Raw genomic sequence first — 13258 nt, 5'->3', positions numbered from 1 at the left:
GCCAATGAGGCTGGTCCAGAAGGGAGGCGGCTAGCCAATAGGAAGGCGCAGAAATTGTAATTAGGCGGAGCCGGAAGGGGAGCGGGTGCGCCGAAGGAGGAAGCGCTCCACCGCGGAGCTGTGAGCTGCGACCTTTGCCCCTCCCTCGCGGCCTGCAGTCTCCCGGGGATACGCGGTTCTGACACCCCCTCAAGCAGTGCGGGAGGTGGGTGTGACCTGGAAGGGAAAATGGAAGTGGCCCTGCAAAACCGGAAGCGACCCTTATGCTCTTCCCTCCTTGCGCCAGTGACCCCTCCTGGCCGCCCCATTCATCAGCGCTTGTGCATCGGGCACAGTCCTTTCCTAGTGGTGCCTGCACTGCTAGCCCCCTTTACCCATAGCAAGCCCGTTCCTCGGCCTGTCCTGCTTTCCTTACCTCCTTCTCAGTGCTACTTTCGTATCAGCCTAACCCATTGCAAACTCTCTTTCCTTTGACATGCTCGTTTTGCATTGTTCCCTTCTGATCTGCCATCTTTCCTAGCCTCTTTCCTGCAGCCTAGCTTGCCTCACCAGTCTCTTCTGGCCTCCCACGGCAGTTTAGTAATCACATGACTCACGTACTGTTAATCCAATTCTTTTATTTATTTTTTGTGCTTGTCCTAATGATACCTAACATCCATCTTATGCCTCAGTCTCTGTGATTTTTCTGCTTGTGAACAATTGCCTGCCTCCAGTTTTCTGTAGAATTACAGATGGCCGGGCCAGTTTGCATTCCAGTCTCTTGCCACTGCTGAAGAGAGCCGTCTCACCCCAGTCCCAGACAGGTATTGTCTTTGTTGGTGTTGCACTTGCATCTGTTTTACACACTTTAATGCCTCCCTTTCTTTTCCACAGGCCCAGCAGAGCCATGTCTGAGCTGAAGGACTGCCCCCTTCAGTTCCACGATTTTAAGTCTGTGGACCATATGAAGGTATGCCCACGTTACACAGCTGTGTTGGCCCGTTCAGAGGATGATGGCATCGGAATTGAAGAACTGGATACCTTGCAGCTGGAGCTGGAAACACTGCTGTCTTCTGCTAGTCGCCGACTTCGAGTGTTGGAGGCCGAGACACAGGTCAGAGGGTAATCTAACTGACCTACGGTCAAATAGAAGTGTTGTCCCTGCACCTTTCCCCCAACCAAGGCACATCTGAACATGGACAGTGTGAAGACTTTCATACAGATTCTGCAGCCTGTGTGGTCCCCTGATCAGTTTTACAGTCAGCTGGGAATCATACTGGGCTGAAGAGTTGCTTCATAGACTAGATGCAGTGTATAGGAGAATCTGGTATATGAACTTATGCTCTTATATTGCCTCAGAAGAACATTACTTCTTAGGCATCCAAGGTACTGTAGTACTGCAAGAGAGCTATTTAACCTTTTTGTGCTGATTTACTTTCAGTTAATTTTATTACCACGGACAGAGCCACACTTGGAATGCAAACCAAACCTGCTGAGAAGGTGTTCATAACTATGAATGCCAGTGATTTGTCTTGTATATTAGAGTGACTGTTGAGATGCTGATGGTTTGTTCTAGCCTGATCCTGGGTGAGAAATCATCCTAAATACACTTAACCCTGAATGCTCTTTTGGAATCAGTATTTGAACTTTTGAATAAATGGGTTACAAATTTATAGCCTTGGGCTGTTGCAAGTAGTGACCCACCATCCTGATCAGTTTGAGAAACGTAAGTGATAAAACTGAATCCTGTTAGACCTTGCATTGATCCCAAAAGGGCAAAGATGGTGTCATAGTTCAGCCCTACTGACCCATGAACCCTATTCTATCCCTCCAAGACATCTAGGTGCTCAGCACTCATCCCAAGTTTCCGCATGGCAACATGCGATTCTCCCAAATCTGACTTGGAAAGGTTTACTCACACTTTACTTTAGGTACATTGCTACCAGAAATTCCCATCAAGAGGCTCAGCACTCCTAGTTTCCCTTTCACATTGCTATTCTTTGAGGCTCTGTCTTAGTGCCCACATCTCCTGGTACCTGGCAACTGGTTACCATGAGGACAGCTTGCTGCTTTGGTGCACACCTGTAAAAGAAGATTGCCATGTGGCAGTTGTGGCCGTGCAAGGCTGTATTCAGCAAACAGAACTCAAACCACAAGATTCATAGTCCCAAAGTCACTCTCTCCTTTAGGTCTTAATTTCATGAAATTTCCCTGGCAAAATATAGGAAAGGTTTCCTAGAGGTGGGAGAAAAGAGAACATCTGAGTGGGAAAATATAGGGTAGATAAATAGAAAGTAGGATAACTTCTGGAGAAATCCAAAGGCAGACACTGCCTTGCCTGTAGGTCAGCTAGAACAGCAACTTTGCCACCAAGAGAAGCAGAAGCAGATTGCCACAAAGAGAAGCTGATATCATCATTGTGACATGCCTCTGAAGATTCCATCAGTGATGCGGGCAAAATATTAGGAGCAAAAACTACCAGACCATAGTCCCCAGCCTGGAAAACCTGCAACAGCCAACTCGGTCTTACATCACTGGGTGGCATTGGGCTAGTCTTTTCTCTCTTCGTCTAACCTACCTCACAGGGTGATGGTTATGAGGGTAAAACGGAGAGGGAGATGATAGTGTGGGTCCCTGATGCAGGGTATGGATAAATACATTTGGACCAAGCTGTTAGCTTAGGGAAGGGAAAGGCAACAAGTATCTTACCTAGTGGCTGGACATGCAGGGATATTGCTTCAGACTGAGGATTCTCCAAGGTTGAAGTTGTCTTCCTCAAGAGGGCTCTTTCTGACACTGCCTTCTTAAACTGTTTTGTATGTGTAAATGCACATGTGTTTGGACAGCAACAGAATCTTACATTGCTCTCTTCGCCATAGCCTGCCCCCTACTTTGGTCCAACATTACATGAGCTGATAGCATCATTGCACGATATCATGAGGTACCAGTGTGGTGTAGTGTAGGGTTAGATTCTGGGGAACTCAGGTTTGAATCCTCATTCTGTCAAAGAATCTTATTTTGTGATCTTGAGCCAGTCCCTTCCTCTCTACCTCACAGAAACGTTGTGAGGATAAAATGAACGAGAAGGGAGCGATGTCAGCCACTTTGGGTCCACATTGAGGAGAAAACTGAGGGCATAAATGAAGTAAATCCACAGATGCAGGTGAAACGTTACGAACAAGATCCACCAGACTACGGCCACACAGCCCAGAAAACCCACCAGAACCAGAAGTAAATCCTGTTGGTGATGATCTCACCCTACTGGGGAAACCTGTACTAACACACCCTAACATTTCCTCTTTCCTCCTGCTCTGAGAAGGATGATATTATGAAAGAGAGCCCGCACAAAAATCAGCAGCGCTTCTTCACTCTCCAAACAGTGGCTTGGAAGGCTTTGCAAACCTTCTGGTTTCTCCCCCACCCAGATCCTGACAGACTGGCAAGACAAAAAAGGGGACAGGCGGTTTTTGAAGCTGGGCAAAGAACATGAGTTGGGGACTCCTATCAAGCATGGCAAGCCAAAGAAGCAGAAGCTGGAAGGGAAAGGCGGCCACAGCACAGGACAGGGCCCAGGTCGGCCCAAATCCAAAAACTTGCAGCCGAAACTCCAAGAGTACGAATTCCCAGATGACCCAATCGATGTGCCACGCATCCCCAAAAACGATGCGCCAAATAGGTACAGGGGAGTGGGTCTTTCCTGGCCATGCAATATCAGTAATAGTTTTTGACAACAAAGATTTTTTTTTCAAGTGAATTGGCAGTCCTTCCTAGAGAAGCCTTTCTTACTGTGTCCCTGTTACAGTTCAGGGCAAGGCGTGGCACCTTGCTGGGAGATTTTATCTTCACTTTGCTGAAGATTATTTCTTCTAAGAGGTGCTTCCAGGTCCTGGATTTGCTTGTCCTTCTGGGTTTGTCCTCCGCTTCTTTTCTGCCTCGGGGTGGGGGTGATAGAAGAGACCGGCCAAGTGCTCTCAATCTTCGGTCTTTTCCTCGCCAGCCACCTGCAAGCCTAACCAAGTTGCGGGCCTGGTCGGGGCTCTGGAGCAGTCACCTGTGGTCCTCCAGCAGCATCCTTGTGCCTCCTTGCACCTGTTGGAGATGCTCAAATGTGCACTGCTGCTTGGTTTTTGCGGCAATAGTACTCCACGTATAACCAGGTCACAACATTGTTCTGCAAAGGATAGCTTACCTTGGTGTGAATGGAGTTTGTAAATGGAGGAGTCCCAAACCATTATGCAAAGAGAGCCAGTGTGGTGTAGTGGTTAAGAACAGGTGCACTCTAATCTGGAGAACCGAATTTGATTCCCCGCTCTGCCGCTTGAGCTGTGGAAGTTTATCTGGTGAACTACATTAGCTTGTGCACTCCAACACATGCCAGTTGGGTGACCTTGGGCTAGTCACAGTTCTTCTGAGCTCTCTCAGCCTCACCCACCTCACAGGGTGTTTGTTGGTGGGGAAGGGAAAGGAGATTGTTAGCCCCTTTGAGTCTCCTTACAGGAGAGAAAGGGGGGATATACTTCTTCTTCAAAACAGCACAGCAGAAGAAAGCTCTAAGTTGCTGCTGTGTGACCTCCTTGGCCCTCCTTGTGGGCCTAAGAGCCAGGGACAGAATCCTGTTCATAAATAGTGCTTGGACAATGAGAAGTTAATACGTTTCCTCATGAATAACTCCTAGAGAGGAGTCATTGCTGCCACTCCCTGTGATTGCACCTAGAGCATCCTGTTCCTTTACCTGGAGCAATGTGGGACATCTGGTCGCCTGCAGCCTGTTAGGGAACGCAGGTGGTCATCCATCTGAACCTAAGTGCCAGATTTGTGATTCTTTAAATTTGTTAATATTCATGTTCTGAATTCCGTTTGTAGGTTCTGGGCCTCGGTGGAGCCGTACTGTTCAGACCTCACCAGTGAGGAGGTGCGTACTTTGGAAGAGCTCCTGAAACCTCCAGAAGATGAAGCTGAACACTACAAGGTATGAATCCCCATGACTGGGGCCCTGCTTGTTTATTTGCATTCCTTTGATTGTTTCTTTTCCCAAGGAGCTCAGACTGACATGCATAGTTGTTAGGAATATGGGGGAAATTCAGTTGCGAAGTGCAGGAAGTAAATGATTCCATGATGGGGCAGCTAGATCTCCGCTTGCAGGGGGACAGTGACATGGGTAAGGTGGACCATAACTTTGTGGTGTTCAGGATTCTTGGCTGCTTCCAGCCAACCCTCGTGTTGTCAAATTGCTCATCCCACCCACGGATCCTTGCTTTCTCTTGTAGATCCCACCCTTGGGGAAACACTACTCACAGCGCTGGGCTCAGGAGGACATGCTGGAGGAGCAGAAAGATGGCGCTCGGGCTGCAGCGGCCGCTGATAAGAAAAAAGGCGTCTTGGGACCACTGACAGAGCTGGACACGAAAGGTCTCTTGAGCGGCTTTTTTTTTGGTGCCGCGTGTGGATAGGCAAAGTCTATAAAGGCGTGTACAGCTCACCCAGAGGGGCCGTTGGTTTGGTAGTGCTGTTAAATGTGTGTCCCATGCAGTTCTGATCCCCCATTTAAAGTCACTCATCCAGTCTGAGGACTGGGGCTCAAGAGCTGGATGTCTGTCACTTCAGATCTGACAGGCTAGGGCAGTGGTGGCGAACCTTTGGCACTCCCAATTGGCCATGCTGGCTGGGGCTGGTGGGAATTGTAGTCCATAACATCTGGAGTGCCAAAGGTTCGCCACAACGGGGCTAAGGCACATTAAGAATCAGTGTGCAACGACAGTATGTCAAGAGTGAGAGAACAACATTGCACACCAAGCACAGCCACAATAGTATACTTTGATCACATTTATGTATACTTAAATAAATATCTATTACGTGAACTAACACCATCTAGTTCTTAACAATTATCCCAATATAAATATCTATATCACACATATAAAGGATATGATCCGACTCATATGTTTAGTTCACTTTACACTCACTTTACACTCTGGTGTCAATTATGGGGAAGTCTAAACAAGACGTTAAAATAACCCCAATATTTATTTTTATTTTATTTATTTATTATTGGGGTTTTTATACCGCCCTACCCCCGAAGGTCTCTGGGCGGTGAACAACATAAAACACGTAGATACAATAACCCTTAAATACATTAAAACAATTTAAAACGCAGCAATCAGTGACAAACAATGTCCGCAATGACCCTCATTAAGAACCTCCCAAAAGGGGGAAGAGAACGGGTCCCATAGATGGTGAGGGACCCAGCTAGATATGAAATCAAACACTGAAGAAGATAAGCGAAAGCACAGCTACATGCGTGTTGCGTTCTGTGAAACTTGACTGATTTCATTGACCAAAACTTGTTGCACCTCCTTATGTGGAATGAAGCGGAGGTGGCAATTCATTAGAAGGCAATTGAATGACAAAAGACGGATTTGTTGAGCTGGCATTTCAATGGAAGGCAATTGAAAAGACAAAAGACTGATTGCTTATTGTTGGGAAGTTGCAACCTGATCCACAGGACAGTGTAAAGGTGGACTTTTGACTGCTCATGCAGGATAATTGCACCGAATATAAGGACTGATCCTTTCCTGTCAACTAAACTTATGAGTGGGATCACATCCTTTATATGCATGATATAGATATTTATTTTAGGATAATTGTTAAGAACTAGACAGGTTATAAGCTAATGATTGGTGTTGGTTCACGTAATAGATATTTATATAAGCATACATAAATGTGATCAAAGTCATGCTATTGTGGTTGTGTTTGGTGTGCAACGTTGTTCTCTCACTCTTGACATAGGGCACATTAAGGCCAGGGCTAACTCAATGTGAGATTTGTTTCTGGGCCGTAGGATGCATCCAAGATGTTGCTTGTTTTGCCTAGATCCGTGGTGGTGAACCTTTGGCACTCCAGATGTTATGGACTACAATTCCCATCAGCCCCTGCCAGCAGTTGGCCATGCTGGCAGGGGCTGATGGGAATTGTAATCCATAACATCTGGAGTGCCAAAGGTTCGCCACCACTGGCCTAGCACCACTGGCCTAGGTGAACATGATAGAAAACCAGGGTTGCCAGGTGTGGGTTGGGAAATTCCTGGGGATGGGGGGGGGGTAAGGAGAGCGGAGCTTGGGGAGGGGTATCCATCCTCTGAAGCAGCCATTTACTTCAAGGAAACTGACCTCTGCAGTTGTAATGGTGAGAGTCTCCAAGCCCTGTCTTGAGGTCAGCAAGTCCAGACTCTTCCCCCCCACCCCCCCATAGTATGTTGTATTTTTATTATTGTTACATTTTGTTTAATATCACAGCTGCCAGTTCTTTAGCTGGTTGTTGGCCTTTCATTACAACTCGAGCCTCCCCCAGAGGCGTAGGAAGTTGTAATGTGTCGGCGTGGTATTTGTGTGGATCCCAGCAGGGCTGCCTTCTGAATCTGACCGATGTTGATTTTGTCAATTTGGAGATGTTTCAAGTGCTGCCGTAGTGTTTTCAGAATGGTGCCCAGGATGCTGAGTCCCACTGGGACGACCTCAGATGGTTTGTGCCATAGCTGCCGTATCTCAGTTTTCAAATTGTGGTATTTACGATGCCGAGGATGATGCTTTAGGCTTGATGTGCTGCCCCTTCCGTTTTGGACGCACGGCGGTGTACAACATAATGACATAGAAATAAACAAAACTAATAAACAGCTCATAGAATCATAGAGTTGGAAGAGACCCCAAGGGCCATCAAGTCCAATCCCCTGCAAAGCAGGAGCACACAATCAAAGCACAATAGAAACCTAACAACGACTAAGATGGTCTTTATAGCAGTAAGATCCACCAGACTGGCTGGATTTCTGTTTCCAGTCACTCTTCTTCGTGTGTGGCTCTAGCCGTCTGGGCCGGCCCATTCACTGCTCCTTCTGTCCCTCCGCTCCAGATGTCGATGCTCTGCTGAAGAAGTCAGAGTCCCAGCATGAACAGCCTGAAGACGGCTGCCCATTTGGGCCTCTGACCCAGCGTCTCCTGCAGGCACTTGTTGAGGTAAGCGGAGACCAGCCCAGTTAGGCGTTTCTTCAGCTTCTGCCGGCCACGGTCTTAGGAGGCAGGAATCTAATCCTCTGCTCTCTACCCTCCGCAGGAGAACATTATATCCCCTATTGAAGACTCGCCTATTCCAGAGATGGCAGGCAAGGATTCTGCAGGTGACGGGGCCAGCACCTCCCCTCGCAGCCAGAACAAGCCCTTCAGGTGAGCACTGGGCAGTGTTGTTTTCCATGGAAGAGTGGTTGTCAGTCAGATGCAGGGTGCCTCTTTTGAGGGACTAGGGAAATGCAAAGAGGTTTGTTGTGTTCACAAAGTTCTGCTCAGTGAGTGCAGAAATTCGCTGTGGCTGCAGAATTTATTATGGTGGCGGTGGAAAATCCCGTCGACTCACGAGGGTCTTATGGATATTCCACAGGGGTTTCAAGGCAAGAGACGTTCAGAGGTAGCTGGCTGCTGTCTGCCTCTGTGTAGCGCCCCTGGTATTCCTTGGAAGCCTCCCATCCAAGCACTGACTAGGGCCGGCTCTGCTTGGCTTCTGAGATCTGAGGAGATCAGACTAGCCTGGAGCAATCCAGGTCAGGGCTCGAAACCAAAATGCTCCAGGCTTCCACCTCTGAAGACCACAAAGGAAAAGCCTAATAAAATATCAGGAGCCAAGGAAAGTAGGAGGGTCTGGTAGGATTTCCAGAGGCTGGGAGATGAGGCTTCTGTGGTTTGCAGAAGGAAAAATACATTTGGCAGGATAAGCTCACACAAGTGGGAACTTGCAAGTAAAGGGGGGGGCACTTTGTCCCATTGCCTTCCCCCCCCCCTTACTGTAATGGAATGATGGGAAAGGAGAATTTAGACTCAGAATACATTTCTCTAGACTTGTGGTCACTCTAGAGGGAAGGCAACCATTTGTGCCAAAAGTAGTCGTTAGAGAGAGGAAACTGGGCTGGGAGAGTTTCCCACACAAAGGCTAGGTTGGCTCTAAGCTCAGTCTCTCCCCCACCCATCACTCCCTGACCAGCTGCTTTCCACGTCTGAAGTAACCATGACATCAGAGGATGCCGGAAGCCAGCCAACGGGGTGTCTTGCGGGTGGACATCCTACCCCAAGAGGTCTTGGGATGCAGTGATGGGCTACCCATTCATTTTGTGCAGCCTGGGAGCTCCTTGCATTGGTCGCTGGGGGATGGGAATGCACACCTCCTCCTGGTCGTATAATTCCCAGGTCTCCTGTGAAATCAGAACAAACGTCCGTAGGGGCCCTCTACAGCTCAGGATGTTCTTTGGTGCCACAAGGGATGCCTGTAGCTGCAGTCTTCACCCGGGGGGGTGGGGGCGTTTAAGAAAGCGAAGTGGCAGGGACTGTTATGCTTGGAGCAGCAGTGGCGTAGGAGGTTAAGAGCTTGTGTATCTATACTGGAGGAATTGGGTTTGATTCCCAGCTCTGTTGCCTGAGCTGTGGAGGCTTATCTGGGGAATTCAGATTGGCCTGTGCACTCCCACACACGCCAGCTGGGTGACCTTGAGCTAGTCACAGCTTCTCGGAGCTCTCTCAGCCCCACCCACCTCACAGGGTGTTTGTTGTGAGCGGGGAAGGGCAAGGAGATTGTAAGCCCCTTTGAGTCTCCTGCAGAAGAGAAAGGGGGGATATAAATCCAAACTCTTCTCTTCTTCTTCTTCTTCCCTTCCCTTTGTTTGAAAGGCTCAAGTGCTCTTTTGGTCGAGATCCACTGTTTTCCCCCTTCTGTCCCCCATTTACATCTAGGGGCTCCACATGACACCTGGCCTATTTTTCCCCCTTTTTTTGGTTTGGTGGCACATTGCTCTGTGACATTGTATTTTTCTTTCCTTGTTTAGGTACCCATCATATCCGCACATAAGCATCTTGATGTACCAGTAGACATAGGCAGCCTTGCTTAACCCAGATTGTGGCCACCAGAGTCTGAAAACTATGAAGTTTAGTTAGCGTACTGTAAAGTTTTGACATGGAGGAGGTGTGGGAGGTTTTTGCTCCTCCTCTTCGAGCACAGAAATACAGCTTATGAGAAGCTGATGTAGAGATCTAGTAACTTGTCCAAAGCTCATGAAATGGGTTCACAACGGGCCGGGGATCTGAACGCTGCTCTGGGAAGTCAGAGTCCAGTTTGTTGTCCTTTGGACAACGCTGGCTGTCAGGATGAGCGGCCTTTCAGTTCTGATTTAATGCTGCGCGTGCGCAACACCCGGCTTCACCGAGGGGCTGTTGCTCTTCTCTCCAGCGTACCCCACACCAAATCCCTGGAGGGCCGCATCAAAGAGGAACTGATCGCCCAAGGCCTGCTGGAGTCGGAGGACCGGCCTGCCGAAGACTCGGAGGACGAAGTGTTGGCCGAGCTGCGGAAAAGGCAAGCTGAACTCAAGGCCTTGAACGCGCACAACCGAGCCAAGAAAGTGGAGCTGCTCAGGTAAGGCGAACGGAAGGGGGTACCCAGTTTCTTTCCCGCTTGGAGACTACCGGCTTCTGCCACCCTCCTCTCCTTAGAGGAGACCCGGGTGGGGCTGGCTGAGACAGGGTGGGTATACAGCCTGTCATGTTTCAAGCCCCCCCCAGATGTTCTGTTACTCATTGCAGGCTGGCCAAGGAGGAACTGCACAGGCAGGAGCTGCGGCAGCGGGTGCGGATGGCTGACAACGAGGTCATGGACGCCTTCCGCAAGATCATGGCGGCCCGGCAGAAGAAGCGCACACCGACGAAGAAGGAGAAAGACCAGGCCTGGAAGAGCCTCAAGGAACGCGAGAGCATCCTGAAGCTTCTGGATGGCTGATGCCAGGGACCGAGTGCAAGCCACGCTGGTCAGGCTGCTGCGTTTGAGCCTCAATCTAGGCCCAGGTGTGCACTGCCAATACAGACTGCAGCAGCTCCCTCCATTGGCTTTCCAGTGTGCTCTTTTGTGCCCCAATTTGGTTGTTTTGTAGCCAGGGACCCAGACAAACAGGGCCTTTTGGCAGCATCTCATCTCTTCCTGCAGGTGACTGTGGCCATTGGTGCTGTCGAGATGGGAGCTGCCTTCGGTGAAGGCCATCCCTCTGTAGATTGTCTATAGGTCCTGTTTGCCGAGGCTTGGCAGTGGGGCAAGATGTATAACCTGTGTCACATTTCTGCATTGCCTCAGCTTCCAGGGCTGGCCTGCAGCGTACACTGAGAGGATGCTCTCAAGCATTGGCTTGGATCTTTTATTACCATTGTCACCAGCTGCTGTTCTCTTTGCCCTGTTTTGTGTGAACCTCTGGCCGCTGCAAGCACAATGCATTCTGGGAGCAGAATTCTGCACGACAGACCCTTGAAGTCTACATGTTCCTCCCCCACCTCCTGTGTTGCAGCAGATGTACATTGTTAACTCGACCGCTCTGGAGCCAGGCCTGAATTAAACAGGCCCATGAAGCTCAGAATACGTCTGGAATCGGCCAGTTTCCCTGATGCTGCCTGCAGTATCCAGTGCTGAACAGCAGGGGGAGCCATGCACTTCCTGATAGCACTTGTTGAAGTGGTCTAAGCAGCCATTGAAGATGTGGAGTGCAGCACCCTCTGGGGGGGGAGGGGGCGTTTGAGTTAGAGACAGCTCTTGATGGCTTTGCTTTATTTCCTGTTCTGGTTAGCCGTTTCCTGTGGCGATGGCAGGTCACACGTCCCTTTCCTCCCCCTTCCTCCCGCCCATCCTGAGAACATAAGAAAGGGGTTGGCCTCTTGGAATCGCCTCTAAGGCTTACCTGGGGTTCTTGATGGAGAAGAACCAGAGCACTGGGCCACGTGGAGGAGACTAGACGCCAGGACAGGTATGAGAAGGTGGCAGGGGAGGGGAGCTTGGCCTTTGGAGGGACGAGCTGGAGCCAGCCAGCCAGCTCGCTCTTCCACCATCTCGGCTATGTGCAAATCAGCAATGGGACGGCCAGGGCTGAGAAGGAGCTTGTGGGGGTAGGGGCATCTTCTCAGAATGCTTTGCCTCACTCTCACCAGGTGTTTTAGAACAAGCTGTCGGAGAACAAGAAGGTAAGCTGTCCAGTGGGGAAGCAGCAGCTCCCCAGAGATTCTCTTTTCTGCTTCTGGTAGGCTGAGCCTACCTGAGGCCGCTTCCTGCAAGCCCTTGTGGGAGGACCCTTCATTGTGAAAGCAGCCGACCAGGCCAAGCACCAGATCTGGGGTGAGGAGGCAGGGCCAAGGCATCTCTGTCTATGCCTTTCTTGGGTGGCAAAGCGCAGGCCTGATTGGCTTGTGAAAGATAGGCAGGTGGTGGAAATGTCTGGTTCCTGCCCTCCAGTTTGGCGTTGGCTCTGTTTCTCTTTCCGTGCCTTGGCTTTTCCAGAACCACTGTCGCAGCATTCAGTCATAAGGCAGGACTTGCATCCGGGCGGGTCCGTCTTCTGTCAGATAGCCTAGCTAGCTTCTATAGTACAGTCAGAGTCCCCCTGTGGGAGAATCTGGAGCAAACATTTAACTGTCTTGCTGTTGCAAACAGTCACCCGCTGTTGTCTTTTCAGTGTTTGGTGGGTCTTTAGCTACCAGTTCTCACAAGCTTAATGTGTCTTGTGTTTTTTTTTAAAAAAATAATTAAAACCTTCCTCCCCTTCTCCGGCACCAGCAAGTTTCAAAGGTGTCCTGTTGCTCCTCTTCTGGGGAAGGTTTTGTGAGTTTAAAGTGTAAGGTTGGCGTTCGAAATATCCAGGAACTGGGATCGGGGGAAAGGGATTGAAGGAGTTTCCCCTGTATATTTTATTATGTGGCTGCTGTGTTAACATGGTGCCTCACAAGAATTCTCCTAGAATATCAATAAACAAGTGACGACAGGAGCAGCAGCGGCTGGTATGTTTGTGCCTTTTTGTTTTCACCCCATGGGACCTTCAGAGGAGGCGAGGTGGTGTGGTCGCAGAAGCTAAGTGGGGTCATTACGTGGGTGGGAGACCCCTCCAAGGAAGACTGGATGTGTGCAGCAATGGCAAATTACTTCCGCTCCTCTGTTACCTTGATATAGTCCAGTGGTGGCGAACCTATGGCACGGGTGCCAGAGGTGGCACTCAGAGCCCTCTCTGTAGGCACGTGCGCACAGAGTGCATCATGTGGAGGGGAGGAAAGCACTGTTAAACCCCACTGGTTTTCATGGGAAGAACTAAAGCGCGATCCTTTACCTGAGAGTAAGCTCAGTTGCTGGCAATGGGGCTTGTTTCTGAGTAAACCCTTCTAGGGTCGTGATTCACCCGTTGGAAGAGTTGCACGGTTGCTTCAAAGCAAAGCCACTGACTATCACCAAG

The 13258-nt window shown here is 49.6% G+C and overlaps 2 protein-coding genes across 4 annotated transcripts in view; both read left to right on the top strand.

The window, feature by feature from the left end:
* The first annotated feature begins 50 nt into the window (after positions 1 to 50).
* On the top strand, positions 51 to 12805 carry TADA3 (transcriptional adaptor 3). Of its 3 annotated transcripts, none has more exons than XM_048488622.1 (9): positions 51 to 205; positions 874 to 1093; positions 3405 to 3655; positions 4843 to 4948; positions 5247 to 5388; positions 7879 to 7982; positions 8080 to 8189; positions 10234 to 10419; positions 10587 to 12805. In XM_048488622.1, the coding sequence occupies exons 2-9, from the start codon at positions 887 to 889 to the stop codon at positions 10777 to 10779; spliced, it is 1299 nt and encodes a 432-aa protein (XP_048344579.1). In that variant the 5' UTR covers positions 51 to 205; positions 874 to 886; the 3' UTR covers positions 10780 to 12805. The 3 variants fall into 3 exon arrangements, with proteins under 3 accessions (XP_048344579.1, XP_048344578.1, XP_048344577.1); XM_048488621.1 differs by lacking the exon at positions 51 to 205 and adding an exon at positions 232 to 803; XM_048488620.1 differs by lacking the exon at positions 51 to 205 and having other exon boundaries at positions 232 to 1093.
* CAMK1 (calcium/calmodulin dependent protein kinase I) overlaps positions 11675 to 13258 on the top strand; it is a 64239-nt gene continuing 62655 nt past the window's right edge. Inside the window, exon 1 of the mRNA XM_048488626.1 lies at positions 11675 to 11788. The gene's annotated coding sequence lies outside the window, so the exon portion shown is untranslated. The remainder of the gene's footprint in view (positions 11789 to 13258) is intronic.

Source organism: Sphaerodactylus townsendi, linkage group LG03, assembly GCF_021028975.2.
Source record: "Sphaerodactylus townsendi isolate TG3544 linkage group LG03, MPM_Stown_v2.3, whole genome shotgun sequence".
In the NCBI taxonomy this organism is placed as follows: Eukaryota; Metazoa; Chordata; class Lepidosauria; order Squamata; family Sphaerodactylidae; genus Sphaerodactylus; species Sphaerodactylus townsendi.
The sequence above is the reverse complement of the archived record's forward strand: the minus strand, read 5'-3'. Positions and strand labels throughout refer to the sequence as shown.

Excerpts from the sequence above, each read along its gene's own strand:
- TADA3 (XM_048488620.1), top strand. The coding sequence starts at position 851 with ATGCCTCCCTTTCTTTTCCACAGGCCCAGCAGAGCCATGTCTGAGCTG. Across the intron at positions 5,389-7,878 it reads GACAGAGCTGGACACGAAAG|ATGTCGATGCTCTGCTGAAG; the intron begins GTCTCTTGAGCG and ends CCTCCGCTCCAG. Across the intron at positions 8,190-10,233 it reads AGCCAGAACAAGCCCTTCAG|CGTACCCCACACCAAATCCC; the intron begins GTGAGCACTGGG and ends TCTTCTCTCCAG.